The sequence below is a fragment of the Aedes albopictus genome, chromosome 3 (genome assembly GCF_035046485.1).
Source record: "Aedes albopictus strain Foshan chromosome 3, AalbF5, whole genome shotgun sequence".
NCBI lineage: Eukaryota > Metazoa > Arthropoda > Insecta > Diptera > Culicidae > Aedes > Aedes albopictus.
The window spans coordinates 12,101,537-12,117,205 of NC_085138.1; the positions used below are offsets into that span (position 1 = coordinate 12,101,537).

The 15,669-nt window shown below is 37.9% G+C and overlaps 4 protein-coding genes across 20 annotated transcripts in view; 1 reads left to right on the forward strand and 3 right to left on the reverse strand.

Annotated features, from left to right (window-relative positions):
* The window catches only part of LOC134284228 (centrosomin-like), a 139,198-nt gene that overhangs the window by 111,494 nt on the left and 12,035 nt on the right, over nt 1-15,669 (forward strand). For all 17 annotated transcript variants that reach the window (XM_062842891.1, XM_062842902.1, XM_062842894.1 and 14 more), the window contains one exon: nt 14,251-14,784. In XM_062842891.1, the coding sequence (XP_062698875.1) occupies nt 14,251-14,784 (534 nt within the window). The remainder of the gene's footprint in view (nt 1-14,250; nt 14,785-15,669) is intronic.
* On the reverse strand, nt 433-1,735 carry LOC134284233 (ryncolin-1-like). The gene is made up of 2 exons (XM_062842911.1): nt 1,041-1,735; nt 433-618 (listed from the first exon to the last, which is right to left on the reverse strand). The coding sequence occupies exons 1-2, from the start codon at nt 1,586-1,588 to the stop codon at nt 510-512; spliced, it is 657 nt and encodes a 218-aa protein (XP_062698895.1). The 5' UTR covers nt 1,589-1,735; the 3' UTR covers nt 433-509.
* LOC134284230 (angiopoietin-related protein 1-like) lies at nt 5,535-9,626 on the reverse strand. Its single transcript, XM_062842908.1, has 2 exons — nt 7,073-9,626; nt 5,535-6,573 (listed from the first exon to the last, which is right to left on the reverse strand). Exons 1-2 carry the CDS (start codon nt 7,891-7,893, stop codon nt 6,465-6,467), a joined length of 930 nt encoding a protein of 309 aa, XP_062698892.1. The 5' UTR covers nt 7,894-9,626; the 3' UTR covers nt 5,535-6,464.
* On the reverse strand, nt 10,997-12,431 carry LOC134284231 (ryncolin-1-like). Its single transcript, XM_062842909.1, has 2 exons — nt 11,489-12,431; nt 10,997-11,120 (listed from the first exon to the last, which is right to left on the reverse strand). The coding sequence occupies exons 1-2, from the start codon at nt 12,268-12,270 to the stop codon at nt 11,012-11,014; spliced, it is 891 nt and encodes a 296-aa protein (XP_062698893.1). The 5' UTR covers nt 12,271-12,431; the 3' UTR covers nt 10,997-11,011.

The following is a 15,669-nucleotide window of genomic DNA, read 5'->3' on the forward strand; positions in this document are numbered from 1 at the left end:
AGTTATAGCAAAAACCAGACCCGTCTAAAAAAAGAATCGGGTTTGCAAGTTAGTCCACGAACTTTTGTATCCTCCAGTACAAAACCAAACAAGGTTTTAGCCAGTTTTATATTTTTTACAGTTATGTTCTCACATTTTAAATAGTTTGTGAAAGTTTCATGATGATCGCAGATGTTTTCAGTTCGTGGTGATTTTTTGAAGTTTTACATAGAAATTGATTTTCAAACCTTCAGAGTCCATTCTACTTCAGAGTCCTTTTTCTACTTTTTACAGATGGGACTGACTTGCGATTCACGGCAGTAAAGGGATCGAATAATCTTTGCTCCAAAAATGTTGACCCAGTCTTATAATAACGTTTTACTTACGCGGCAACTATAGAACCATTTAAGACTGAGAAAAAGGCTTGATCTTTCTAATATAAAAGGCACTTAGAATTTTTATCTTATTTTATTCGGTATCACAAATATGGATGGCAACTCTGTGTAATACATTTGTTTGATGAGTTTCATTTATTTCATCATCATTCTGAAGAACTTCAACTCAACACCCTGTTTGTGGGCATACCAGTAAATCTGCTTCAAGTGCCCTTCTTGCTTGTGGTAAGGCCCATTTGGATTACTAAAAGAAAGACAAGAAAATAAGATTTATGAAATAGGATAACTGCCTTTCTTGGAGTGTTACGCAGCGAATATTCAATTTCTTGAACCTCAGAGGTAACAAAACCAGAACTGAACAAAAGTAGATGCTTCATTGCCTTTCAATGACAATGGTAGTACGTCGTGCACGAAATATTAAGGATACGGGTATTGCCACAATAGATCTAAATATTAGTCGCAATGGCTTACCAGAACAGAATAAAAAAACAAATCAGTTAGCCGAGTGTAGAACAGTGTACTCTGCACGACTCCATATTCTAAACTCAATGTTTATCTTGGTTATCAATTCAATTGTTTAAACTAATTAGCTTTTTGATTCGATATACTCATTAAATCCCTTCACTATCGATAAATACAAAAAAACTAAGCTGATTATTTACTTACGTGTTGCCACAATCTGCATACCACCAAGCTCCGCCTCTTTCTTGTGCACAGTTACCGCTTAATTTGCCATCATTATCACTATCCCGCGTTGTAAACATTTGTCCCTCGTTAGCTCTCATGCTACTTCCTATAGATCCTTTATACTCTCCTAGTCGCTTCAGCACATATTTCTCAGTCTCGTTACCTATTTCGAAACCTTTATAACTACCATAGCCATAATTGCCATCGTAGTCTTCGAATTCCACCTTCAAGGTAATATTTTTATTCTTTGTCAACTTGTGCAACCGTTCGAGCCCGATCCAAAACTCGCCTTCATTTTTTTCGAAACCATTCCTGTACTCGGTCCAGTTGCGATAGAAATTAACCGATCCATCGAAACGATGTTGAATTACGAGCCATCCACCACCAAACTTTTCCTGCTCACAGAAACCCACAAACGGTTGTTCGTTGGCATCGGGTTGTAGTCGATATTTTCCCGACATTTTGGATGGTTCTTCCGAACATGACCGGAATACATTTTTCGCTTGTTTCTCCATGGTCTGTTCCATCTTGGACAACTTCAGTTCAAGAGTATCTAATTTTTTTATCTTCTGTTCAAGATATTTTAATTTGATTATCACCCGTTCAGAATCACATTGAAATATTGAAATACTTCAAATGCTTCAAATGCGTAAATGATCTTTCTATCATAATACGTTTCGACAAATTGAAATAGTGACGTTACAATAGAGAATATGTCATATACGCTAAAAGTACCGCTTACTACCGACAAATTACCGAAAGTATCGGTACTCGGTACTTTTGGTACTGCGCAACTGCAGGGCTGTTACAGGTGGCGCGGATTTTGCGTTTTTCGCGGTTTTTGCGTTTCGCGCGGATTTCGCGCGTTTTTGCTAATTTCGGCGCGGATTTTGCGGAAATGCTTTTCAAATGCACTTACATTGAACATTTACACAAGAAGCTCAACCAAACCAGAAAGAAGAACGTTTTCAAATTAGTGTTATTGAATTTTGTGCTTAATGAAAATCAATGTTAATAGTCCCTAGCATGGAGTGCTAAAGTTGCACTGCACTGTACTGCCCATAACTGCATATTTGTAACATTCGCAGTTTTTGTCATTATTGAGTTAATACCGGGGATTATCTTCAAATCATCAGTACTTTCATCCACCCAAATGAACTTAACAAGTTTGTTCTACAAAACGTGAAATAAATACCAAGTCGTTTTGTCTCATTATCAAATATTCACGAATGTAATCGCATAACAGTCACACTGGGAATACAAACTGGACTGAGATGATCACAGATATGCAGAAGACGACTAGCAAAATTAATAACACAATTTGACACATTATAGACTGTATTTTGACGTATAAGGTTTGACTGATTTACAACATCGAATGGAAGCTCAAAAATATTATCTAACACTGATATGAGAGTTATTTGGGGATGATGCTGGTGCTGTCAATGACCAACATCGGTTATTGACATTATTGGTAATCAGCTTCAAATAATTTTCAGAATGTATTATAAAATAACTTAGGATATTATTTGATTATTGTTTGGAGAAGCTGTCAGAAAAACTAGTTGTCCATATCGGCTAAAAACGCTAGCTCTGGTAGCTGTCTCCGAACAATTTTCAGAAATATTAAATCTTTAAAAATTATCTATGTCATTTTTTTTTGCTCTTCTTTGTTATATTTTTTAGAAATAGTACTTTGAAGGCGTTAACATAGACAGTCTTTTTTCTCTCTGAATGTTGTCCAGTGACCACGGAGATTTTCGATTATTGAAATATTATTCAATTATCAATTTATATTTGGAGCTTCCATTCGGTCCAAACACTAGTGCGATGGGAATAGTGAAAACACAGTATTTTTAAAAACTACTACGACCCAATACTAATTACTACACACTTTGCTCAAGTTGACGACATCGTCTAGTCCATCGTGAGTATTGGTCCTAGTAGGGGGAAAGTTGAGAAAGGGTCCAGGCTTTGCCATTAGCTGTCCTGCAGCTCCACCTGGTCACTCTACAAAAAAAAAATAAATAAAGGATTGTTTTAAATGACTTCACTTTTGCCGCTAACAAAGCCGCAATGTGATTGTGTTGGTGGCGGCAGCTCGGAAATCTAATTTTAAACACATGGCAGGCGGATGGAAAGTATAACGAATAAAAAAAGACAAAAAAGTGAAACTACTGTCTTGAGTGACTCAATGACATTTCCCCGAATTCCATTACCCCGAAGGACCAATTAACCCGAATATTTTTGTTCTAAATTATAATTTTAAAATTTCAACGTCGGGCCCATGGTCACACTTTGCTTCATAAGCAGATGGCCATGGGTTCGATACCAGCCCCGGCACTTTCGTCAGTTGCTCTTTCCCCCCTGAGAGCAGCTGACATTTGACCCTCTTCTGAGCCTATGGCTGCAACGGACCTGGATACTTGGACATCGGTGATCCGGCAACTCATAATGGTCCCCCAATCGGACTGGAAAAAGGAACAACCAACAGCCACATATCAACATCCTCGTGCTCATCATTCTACCATGATAGGGTAGAGAGTGAAAGCAGCGCGAAAAGCAACCAGTTCGATATAGTTTAATAATAGAATACATTTAGGCGTTGTACAAGGTCGCGATCGGTCGCCCTTTTTGTTTAGCTGTCAAGATTTTTTTGCTCCCGTTTTGTGTGGATTTGCGATAATAATTTCGCTAGTGCTACGCCATCCAGAACACGATCCAGAAGCTGTACGCGTACGAATTGGGGAAAAAATGTTCCGAATCAACGATTTCTGTGTTGTGTTAGTTACCAAAAGAAGAATTTGAAGAATTGCAGCTCCCGTAAAAAAAAATGTTCCGTGGATTCCGTTTCTTCCGACTGCAAAAGTTAATCACTTAGGATTCCCTGATTGTGCTAGTTTTCCATAGAGTGAATTCTTTTCTTCGAAATTTATTCGTAATTACACTGGTAGCTCAAGTGTTAACCGCGTATACAAATGTGAATGTGTCATGTGTTTCGCTGCACAGTGAAAAAGTGAAGGGTTTCCACGCTTTCTAAATTATATGAGATGTCTTAATGTTGAAAGTGTGGGGCCTCTACTCGTTTCACAGTTTATTCACTCACAATTAGATTTCCTTATTACAACCGGGGAAGGGATCACAATATGTTATCTCGTTTCAGAGAGCGAGCACTGGCGCTTAAACCTAGGCTTTTGAGCCAGGGCATAAGGGGAAAATCCTATGTCCCATCCCTGGACGAGGAGCCTAGATGGAGTGTAATAACCTTTCTTAGCAACATCGCTCCCAACGTTTTTGCGTAATTTCTATACCACTTACTATACAGAGCGGTTGGTACGAGATGTCCCCGTTCAATAGGTTTAATTTAATGTTCATTGACGCTGCACAGTAGGCCTGGCCACTTCAATACTTGTAATGCATCACTGATACACTGCAAGCATTGATAATGACAAGAAAAATGATAAAAGTAGTCGATTCTATAATTTTCCAGGATTCTTCCAAGTGATGGCTGTGTATGTGTAGACTAGACTAGACTAGACTAGAATACATTTAGGCGTTGTACAAAAGTGTAAGTGCAGCCTCAAATTGGAATCGCTCACGTAGTGCTCTAGTGGACAAAGAGCTGTAAATTAGGTTAAGTACCGTGGAGGGCCCATATTCTGCGCACCTAAGACTTTTTCAATTTCAATCAGCTGTAACAAATTCAAAATCGAACCGATTTGGCTGAATTTTTGACCGCACATAGTTATTAGCTTTGTAAATAAGAGAAAAATATAATTCTTATACAAATCACTCAATTTATACGTAAAACTAGCTGTACCCGGCAAACTTTGTCTTGCCTACTGCGTTTTTTGACGTTTCAAGTTTCAAGTTAAACCCAAGTCCCCTGTGGAAGAGGTATAGAAAATCGATTTTCGAAAACTTTCAATTTGTCCATGTTTTAGGCCTCATAAACCTTCCTTGGGTGAAAACTAACAGAACAAAACTAAGACGACCAAAATCGGACCTTCCGTTCGCAAGTTATGCGCGGTCCCACGTATGCCACTGCATTTTTATATATATAGATTATGAAAATTCTAAAGTGTGTCTTTGTTCCTAATTCTGCGCATCCTTTTTTGGAATGTTCCTTATTCTGCGCACTAGTGTTCCTAATTCTGCGCACATGAGAAAACCTCTAAAAAGATAACATATTGTAATGAGAACATGATTCATAGATTAAATTTAATTGAATTCTTCATTTTCAACTTTTATACGACATTACGACCATATTGGAACTTTGCATGTACCCAACATTGATACTACCTACTTTGATTACTGAGCAAAGGGAATTTCAATCATAATACACAAAAGGATTTTGTAGCATTAGCATTATCGAATACTTCTACGTAAAGTTTTTTAGTCATCCGCATATGCACATATTAGTAAAATTTACTTTCATTCCTAAAGGCATTGTAAACTTTTTCGCCATGACAAGGTGGCACAATTTTTGTTTGCAAACTGAGACTTCTTTCTTGTCTAACTCCAGGGTTTCCATTGTTTAAGAAAATTCCATGTAAACTTACATCATATATCGCATTTGACGAATGCTTGCATTAACACATACAATTTCCCCAGAGGTTGATAGCAAATGTTTAAAACAAGTGGTTAGTCCGGTCACAAACTATCAGATCAAAAATGCAAGAATCATAAATTAACCTTCAAAGTTTATAAACTAACTTGTTGAGACGTAATTACATTCACCGGATTGCTAGAACTATAGAACATCCTAGTTATAACTATGTTGGCATTTATATGATGTTTGTTTATTAATTATATGTTCAAAACTTAGTGTTGAAATGTCTGTGCAGAATTAGGACCACTATTTAATACCGGTTCCCAATTCTGCGCACCTAAGAAGAACAAGAAGATTAAGAAAAGATGAAGAAAACTCAATTGTTTTTTGCCGATTCTGATTCCTCGAAGACAGCAGTACAGGATGCGCATGCAAAAGCAGACATTCTCTTCATTATTTATGTCGCAAAATGCTTCAGCTTATGAGGCAACTTTTTAGCAGCTTTGCTAACGGACACAGATTTCAGGCAATTTCCAGTACTTGCAACATCATTTTATTTTTTTACAAAATAATGGTCGTTGATTTCAAAAATTTTTCTTCACAAACTTTTCATTACTATTGAAACAATATTCAAAAAATATATTTGAAGCTAATATTGAACTAGCGTCCGTGATTTTGTGGTATATTCGCGAAAGTGCGCCGAATTAGGGCCGGTCACGGTAGTTAGGAATTTAAAAAAAAAATTGGCTACTATAGAACTGTTCATGGATGAGACAGAGGTTTTATCTTTCTAAAGTGAAAAGCACAAAGTGTTATTTTTTTACTTTATTCTGCCATATGATAACTTTTATTTATCTGATCATCATTTTGAAAAACTTTAACTCAACACCCTTTTTATGCGCGTACCAGTAAATCTTCTTCCATTGTCCTTCTTGCTTGTGGAATGGCCCATTTGGGTTACTAAAAGAAAGAATAGAAAGCATCTCTTGTAGTTTACAGATAGCCTGTACATTATAATTCTAGGTAGTTATTTACATATGACCGCGCCAATTACAGTGTTTTTGTTTTGCATTGATCTGCTTTGCTCATAGCAGAAGAGATTAGTAACGACATTATGGGAGGTCGGTAGATATTTTTAAACTGCCCTTTTAAGCATATCTGTACCATGTTGTTTTTCTACGAACGTGTCCCATTCGCTCTAACTAAAAATATATTTTAAATCTTGTACCGACTTTTCGAACCCTCTAGGCAAAATACCCTCTTCGAATGAATGAGTGTAATCAGTATTGTACCTTTTAATTCCGCCCTATATTACTTATTTTTTTACGGATACGCGTATTCGTACCACTTGTAATTTTCCTTAGCATCAGTTATTCACTTTCAGTGAATCTCAGACCTCAGTTATCTTTATAAATTTCACACGATTTCAAATGTGTAAACATTATAGTAATATACATACGTAGTGCCGCAAGCTGCATACCACCAAGCTCCGCCTTCTTCTTGTGCACAATTGCCGTTGAACTTGTCATTATCACTGTCTCGCGTTGTAAACATTTGTCCCTCGTGAGTTCTCATAGAACCGTCTATAGATCCATAATAATCCCCAAGTGGTTTCAGCACATATTTCTCAGTCTCGTTACCTATTTGAAATCTGTTATAACTACTAAAGCCATAATTGCCATCGTAGTCTTCGATTTCCACCAGCAAAGTAATATTTTTATTCTTTGTCAACTTGTGTAACCTTTCGAGTCCGATCCAGTATTCGCCATCAATTTTTCCGAAGCCATTCCTGTACTCCGTCCAGTTGCGGTAGAAATTAACCGAACCATCGAAACGATGTTGAATAACGAGCCATCCTCCACCAAATGTTTCGTGTTCACAAAAACCGACAAACGGGGGTTCTTTGTCATCGGGCTGTAGTCGGTATTTTCCCGACATTTTAGATGGTTCTTCTGAACATGACCGGAATACATTTTTTGCTTGTTTCTCCATGGTCTGTTCCATCTTGGACAGCTTCTGTTCAACAATATCTAATTGTGTTATCTTCGACAACTTCTTTTCAATAATATCTAATTTTGTTAACTTGGAAACCTTCTGTTCAAGAATGTCTAGTTTCATTAACTTCTGTTCAAGCATTTCTAGTTTGGTTATCAGCAGTTCGAAACCAAACCAGCATTCACCAGGTGTCTCTTTTGTGATGGGAACTTTGTCGTTCCTTACCGGATTAGTCGCACTACAGAAAGCTAACACAAAAGCCACAATGAAGAAGCTGGTAGCCATTTTTTTTTTCTAGCGAGTAACAACGCCACAAGTGCGACGAGATCGTCTTGTCGAATGTTTCGAACAAACTGCAGCGTTAAACTGCTAGACGCTGTATTATTTATACCTGCAAGGTTTCGCACAACGTTGTGTATTTGCAACTTGTAATCACAGGATGTGGTAAACATTGATTTGTTGCATATCAATTTAACTTGATCATCGAGAGCTTTGTAAACAATAACAAAAAAAAAGCGTTTAGGAAAACCCTACGAAGCAGTTAAACTTGCATTGATGAAAAGATGTTTTCAAGTAAAAATAAATACAAATAAAAATGACATAATGGAAATACTTCTCTTTACTGGATATTCTGTAGTTTTGACTTACATGATTGTCGGAACAGAAAAACATCGTCTTTTAAACAAGAGAGATTGGGAAAGGCATACGGATTAAAGTAGACTACACAGAGGCTTATTTAACCCTCCTAAGATGCTAAGCGAGGCGCACCACGATGGTGTGATGAACGTTAAGCGAGCCTGTCTGGGTCATATTGACCCCAACATCCTGCTAGGGTTAAGATGTTTTCAAATATACAGTGATACAAATGGTTAACGAAAGACTCTTATAGTCAGTTATTACCTAGTATCTGAGAGAATCGGACGTTTCTCATTTCGCTCCGCTATCGACTTCAAAGTTTTGCCGTTTGAGAAGATTCATCATTTTCTTCATGTGGTGACCGGATTAGAACGTAAACAAATCAAAAGATTGCCAGGTAAACCATTCAGAGAACTGCGCCGATATCCAGTGCTCTAACCAGTAAATCGCCGAAGATGACGCCTAACATCGTAACGAGCAGCATCACATTGAAGTTGATGGATGGTGTCAAATAAAAAGCGCGTCTGGCATTAGACGACAGATATATTGAGGTCAAAGTTCATGACCTGTACGAGAAGAGCAACAACGATAAAATTTCTTCCAATTTAAGTAAGAAAAGAAAGTCGGGTTAAGTACTGTCCCTATAAATTCCACTAAGAATTTGCATCCTTTGGCAGATACGTATTTCGACCTCTACTGTAAGGCCGTCTTCAGTGTCTCGTACTTGACTCGACTCGAGACCTTTTTAAAAAATCTTATATTTCACATACTGCTATGTTCGTGACGTGTTTAAAGGAAAAAGGTGTGGAGTCAGAATTTCTAAATTTAAAGTTAACCGCACCTAACTAGACCTAGGCATTTTTATGTACAGTATGTATACAGAGATACATTTGTTTGCGATTTCATAACTAATACCCATGACTTAAATGTTTAAAAGGTTTTACTGTGTGCTCTGTAGTTTGTGAATCGCTCGCTCACGGCGCTTGCATCGATTTTGTTTCTGTTTGATGTACGTTGCACTCCCAACTAACATTTATTGTGAATGTAAACGTCAACAAAGCATCCTCAATACGGCTTGATGCTGAGTTACTGTGTTGTACATATGGACGGAAGCTTCTATGCATGCCCTATACCAATGAATCTGGCGAACTTAATCCACATGTATATGCTGTGCGAACAGCTTCTATGCCACGAAGTCATAGCTCTTTTCTCGGCTCCTATGTAACTACTAATTGAATAACATCTTGAGAAGGCGCATTTTCAGCCTTTTCGCAGTTGTTAAATAATAGTTATACGGCATCCCCATCCCCAAATCAAACGATTAAATAAAATTAGGTTATGGATACCGTGACGCAATACATGTGGGACTGGTATTATCACTTTTAAAATTGAATAATTAACCCTCTCTTACCCATGGTAGCACAGGTGATCCACTACTTTGCACTGTTCATTTAACTCTAAAACAAAAACGAGCAGAGAAGTTTTTACCAAATCTGGCATAGTAGTTCATCAAACATATACAAACATCTGACGAAAAAATGGGAATGATCTAACTTATACTGTATTTGTATGAACAGTGCAAAGTAGTGGATTACCTGTGCTACCATGGGAAAGAGAGGGTTAAAGTACTTGCCGCTACTTGGAATCGAATTCCCGATCTCCGTATCCACTGGTCCCGATAATGTCCTCGCTGCCACACTGCTATATATTAAAAACATAGAAAATAGTCCGTTTTCTTTTACTACAGACAAGGCTTCATAATTGTGCCACAAGAAACCTTACCCAACTTCATCTTGCTGCAAAAGCTTGTGAAACGTCAAACGCAATAATGTTTACATTGAACAAGCTGTGTGGTTGCGCCAATAGGTTCTTCTTCACAGCTTCTAGCTGAAAGAGTGTTCTTTAAACAGCTACGAAGCGCTACTGTTTTGTGTTTTGGCAACATTACAAAACGTACTGTATAAAAGCAGCTGTTGTAGTGGCTGGGACTCTTACTCGATTTGCACATATTCCGGCAAATCTTCCGGCATTGAATTAAAGTGCAATAAAAGCAACCCAAATAATTTCACAGCACAGAGATGAATAGCTGTAATGAATTTGTGTAGTAGCTATATATCCCGCTTAAAGTTTGTTTTGACAATAATGTTTGCATTCGACAAGCCGTGTTGGTAAACCAACAGTTTCTTTATTACAGCTTCTAGCCGTAATGAAATTGCATAACGGCCTTTAAAGCGCTGCTGGTTTGGGGATTTGTCAGTATAACGAATTGTACTGTATAGTAGCAGCTGTTTTTTTAGTGGGGACTCCTATTCGATGTGTTCAAGTTTTCACATCTTCCGGGAAATCTCCCGGAGTTGGAATAGAGTGGAGTAAAGGCAACCCCAGTGACAAGCAATGGATTTCTGAAAACCGAGTTTGGTAGCTGTATGGTGCTTGTTTTGCAGTCGTGTATTAGCTTATGATTTATATTTGACTAGCTTTCCTTTTATTCAGCGTTGACTGCTTCTACTCGATGGTTACACAACAGAAAGCAAATGACTGAAGCTTATAGCACTGAAAATGTTAGTTGGGCTACCACTACTATGTTTGCGAAACACTGTCTTATAAACCATTGGGCGATTATGTTTTCGTGACGATAATTTTAATAGTAATTCGTTCCAAGCTATACGTCTGTTTGTCTGTGCTTGATCTTCCTAAATTAAAAGACACAAAGAATTTATATTTCATTTTATTCTATATAACAAATATGAGAACTTTCACTATTTTTTTATCTGATCATCATTCTGAAGAACTTCAACTCAACACCATTTCTGTGCACATACCAGTAAATCTTCTTCCATTTTGATTCTTGCTTGTGGAAAGGCCCATTCGGGTTACTAAAAGAAAGAATAGAAAATAAGTTACGTTTAGTTTACTGCCTTCCTTAAGTATTTAATGATTCTAGGTAGTTATTGAGCATAGAGATACGACCGCACTGAAGACCCTGATTCGTTAGAAGCGTTGCTAAGATTATTGGTTCATAAATTGGTCCCTTCTAGGTGGGCTAGTTATCACATCCTGTCTTAGATACAGTCTACTCTGCACGACTCCATATTCTGCAACTGAATATTAATCTTGGCTATGATTCAATTGTTTAAACTGAGTTGCTTATTTGATTCGTCCATTCAAGGGTCATTCCATTATCCAGTTATTGATAACTTACTGTATTATTCAAATTTCCACGATAATTTTGATTAGTACTTACGTGTTTCCACAACCTGCATACCACCAAGCTCCGCCTTCTTCTTGGGCACAATTGCCGTTGAACGTGTCATTATCACTATCTCGCGTTGTAAACAGTTCGCCCTCGTGAATCCTCATTGCACCATCAATAGATCCTTCATATTCTCCTAGTGGCTTCAGCACATATTTCTCAGCCTCGTTACCTATTTCAAAACTTTTATAACTACCATAACCATAATTGCCATCGTAGTCTTCGATTTCCACCAGCAAAGTCATATTTTTATTCTTTGTTAACTTGTGCAACCTTTCGAGTCCGATCCAGAATTCGCCATCAATTTTTCCAAAACCAATCTTATAGTCCGTCCAGTTACGGTAGAAATTAACCGAACCATCAAAACGATGTTGAATTACGAGCCATCCACCACCAAACTTTTCCTGCTCACAGAAACCCACAAACGGTTGTTCGTTGGCATCGGGTTGTAGTCGATATTTTCCCGACATTTTGGATGGTTCTTCCGAGCATGACCGGAATACATTTTTCGCCTGTTCCTCCATTGTTTGTTCTATCTTGAGCAACTTCTGTTCAAGAACATCTAATTTTGTTAACTTGAAAAACTTCTGTTCAAGAATATCTAATTTTAATAACTTCTGTTCAAGCATTTCTAATTTGGTTATCAGCAGTTCAAAACCAAAACTGCATCCACCAGATGTCTCTTTTGTGATGAGAACTTTCTCGCTCTCTGCAGGATTAGTCGCACTACAGAAAGCTAATACAAAAGCCACAAAGAAGAAGCTAGTACCCATTTTTTTTCTAACAAGTAACAATAACACAAGTGCGACGAGATCGTCTTGTCGAAACTGCAGCGTAAAACTGCTAGACGCTGTATTATTTATACCATCAATTGGGATATGTTTCACACAACTTAGTGCATTTGTAATTTGTTATCACAGGATGTGGTGAACCATTGCATATATGGGAATCCCATATAACATGGGACAATCGGGCGTAGAACGGCAGTATACACTGAACGAAAATCCCCCCCACAAATTGAATGAAAATTGCCTCATCTGAGCCCCATGCCTAAAATCAGATGATTTTTGGATTTTTGTCATTCAAGAGCTGATCTGACAGAATCAAAACAGACGGTATAAAAATCATCCAAAGCGACCACTATAATCATACTATTCAGAATCAAAACAAATCTGGACATGGATGATTTTCATTCAAAACCCATTCAGTTTACCGGTTGAAATGAGAATGAAAATCTTTACGAAAGTATATAGACATTGTTCACTGCAGTCTACAATTTAAATTGATTTAAATTCTTAATTAAACAAATAATATTACAACCACCACAACAAGTTAGAAGGAATCTGATTTCAATTGAAGTCAATTTCGCTCGAACTCGTTGAAATGGTTGTAATATTAGTTGTTTGGAAAATAACAATAGAACAAACTTTGATGTATGTGAATTATTTTTTATTTGAATTTTATTGGTTTTTATTATCAGAAATCTCATATTAATACACATTATAAATATATCACTATTCTGCATCACAGTCGAACAGTTTTGCACGACGCATTTTTTTCCGCGACCACTTCAACGTTGATTTTGCCATTATAAACTGGCAAAGGATGGCACACCAACATCAAAATGAAAAACAATCTTAAATTGAATTACTTTCAGAATGGGGAACATGCAGACAATTAAAATACAAAAAGTAAACAAGAATCCGTCATTATTGTTCAGTAAATCATTCGATCGCGATTGTCATTCAGTTTTAGGAATCACCGAGTGAGCCCTGGATTGAGCACACGATTGAATGACAATTCATATTTTGAATTGTGGGGATTTTCATTCAACGATTGAATGATTTTCGGTATGAAGCATAGAGGAAAATGCTTTCCGATGTTTTTTTGATGATAATCATTCACAACAAACCCCAAGCGAAAAATCATTCATTAATTGTGTCAATTTTAGTTTTATTACAGGATGATTTTGGTTCAATCGAAGGCAGTCAAATCATTCTGCTGAGAAATCATTTAAAATTCAGATTTTGCGGGTCTGTACCGCATTGAATGAAGAATCATTCTTTGTACGGCGGGTGTTTTCGTTCAGTGTATGCATAAACACGTGATTGATTTGTTGTATATCAGTTTACTTCTCCGAGAGCCTTATAAACACTAATAAATAAGGCGTTTAGGATAACCATACAAAGCAGTTAATCTTAAAATAATGAATGAACGCTTGAAGTGCTATTTAGCGACAAGTACATATCAAAAACGTGTGATATCTGCATAGATTTGGCCAAGTTTTCCCATACTAACTTAAACCTTTTTGAGCTTCCCCTTGCCCCTAATCGATCTAGCTCAAATTTTTCCATTACTTTTGGTAGTTTAAAACAACTAATTCAGGGTGTAACACTTCGCATTTTTAAATATAATACTTTTCATATAAGTGGCGACCTGAATGTATAATGATGACTAACGTAAAAACGTGACTACTGCACCGTCAAAAATGACATCCCCTTCTTTTGCCTATTCTCGAATAGGTAATTTTTACACGTTAATTGGTTCTAGATACCTACAATGACTACCTCCGGGGTTTTCCCATTTTGAAGCGTAAATCATTCCACTGAAGCCAACCGAAACGAGCAGACATGTGGAAATTTTTGTCAACGGTCGAGTGGGCCAATATGAGTTTTAAACAAATTTGGGTATTGCCAGTTACATTCAATCCAAGGTTTTATACTAATATCATAACTTTTTCTCTAAATTTCCAGGTGGAACTGGAATCCCTCCGGAAGGACCTCCAGGAAAAGCAAGATCTCCTCTGCCAGGCGGCCAAAGCGATGGAGATGATGGAGGAAAGCCAACGCAAGGCGGAACACCACCACCGAGAGGTGCTCTCCGACATGGAGCACCGCTTAGAGATGCTCCAGCAGGAAATCAAACAAATGGAAGCGGCTGATAGGCAACACCAGCATCAGCAGCAAGAGCAACACCACACTCACACAGCCAACATCACGCGAAGTGCCCTTAACGATACCAACCTGTTGGACATTCTGGAAAAGCAGCAACATCTCGAGCTGAACGTGGTCGATAAGCTGCAAGCGCTGGACATGGATAACGTCATCCGGCAGTGTCGGGCCCAGAACGAAGAACTGTGGCGGCAGGTTGGCGACTTGAACAGGCAACTGGAGGAAAAGCAGCACAAACTGAACACGCTAGAGGTACAGCTGAGCGAGATGCGGTACGAATGCGCCGAACTGAGGGACAAGCTGGAGGAGAACGATCGGTCGACCTCGGATGCGGAGGTAAGTTAGGTTTTTTTTTATTTATCATAAAACGGAGTAACATTGATCGTATAATACACTGGGTGGAGTTTGTCTGAAAGGACATCTACGCAAGCCGTATCATAAGCCCCATTAATGCCCAAGAATATTGAACTCGTTTGCTGTTTTTGAACGTAAACCAGTTGTAATTTTGTAAAAAGTAACGCTAGACAATCGGTCGATCGCTTGCCTCTGCGGAAACCGAATTGAGTATCTTGAAGAAGTCCGTTCGATTGAAGACCCAATTGTCGAGCCGATGAAGAATCATCTTCTCCAGTAGCTTCCGTAAGCACAACAAGATCTTAATAGGACTTTTGGAGCAAGTTGAACTTTATTCTATCCATTCCTGAAGCAAAGTTGTTACATGATGGAGTGAGAATTCTAACATCTAAAAGGGTGAATCCCGCATTTCTTTCGGGTGGAGAATGACGAATATTCGCTTGTACTTTGGCCGAATCCTGACAAACTTTCTTTGCGAAATCGTAAATCCATCGAGAAGATTTCTCTCTAGCCTCATTTACCTTTACCGCGTTACGAATTCTTCTCCCTACCGTCCAGAGAGTTCGAATTGACGTCTCCCGCGATAAACCGTTGATGATGGATAAATTGAAGTATAAAATGCAAAAAGAACCCACGAGTCCCAACTCGCTAGACGGGTGCTTCTATTCCTCCAAGCTACGCAGCCACGAGATGTTCATCTAATCCCATCCGAAGCAGATTGAAATTGTGGAACGCAGCGAATAATGTGCGATAGTGGAATAGAATTCAAATCTACGCCATCAGGCGACGGAAACTTAACATGATTTAAAAAAATATATGTATATATAAACCTATCAATGTTACTCAGTTTTTTTTTTCTAAATAACG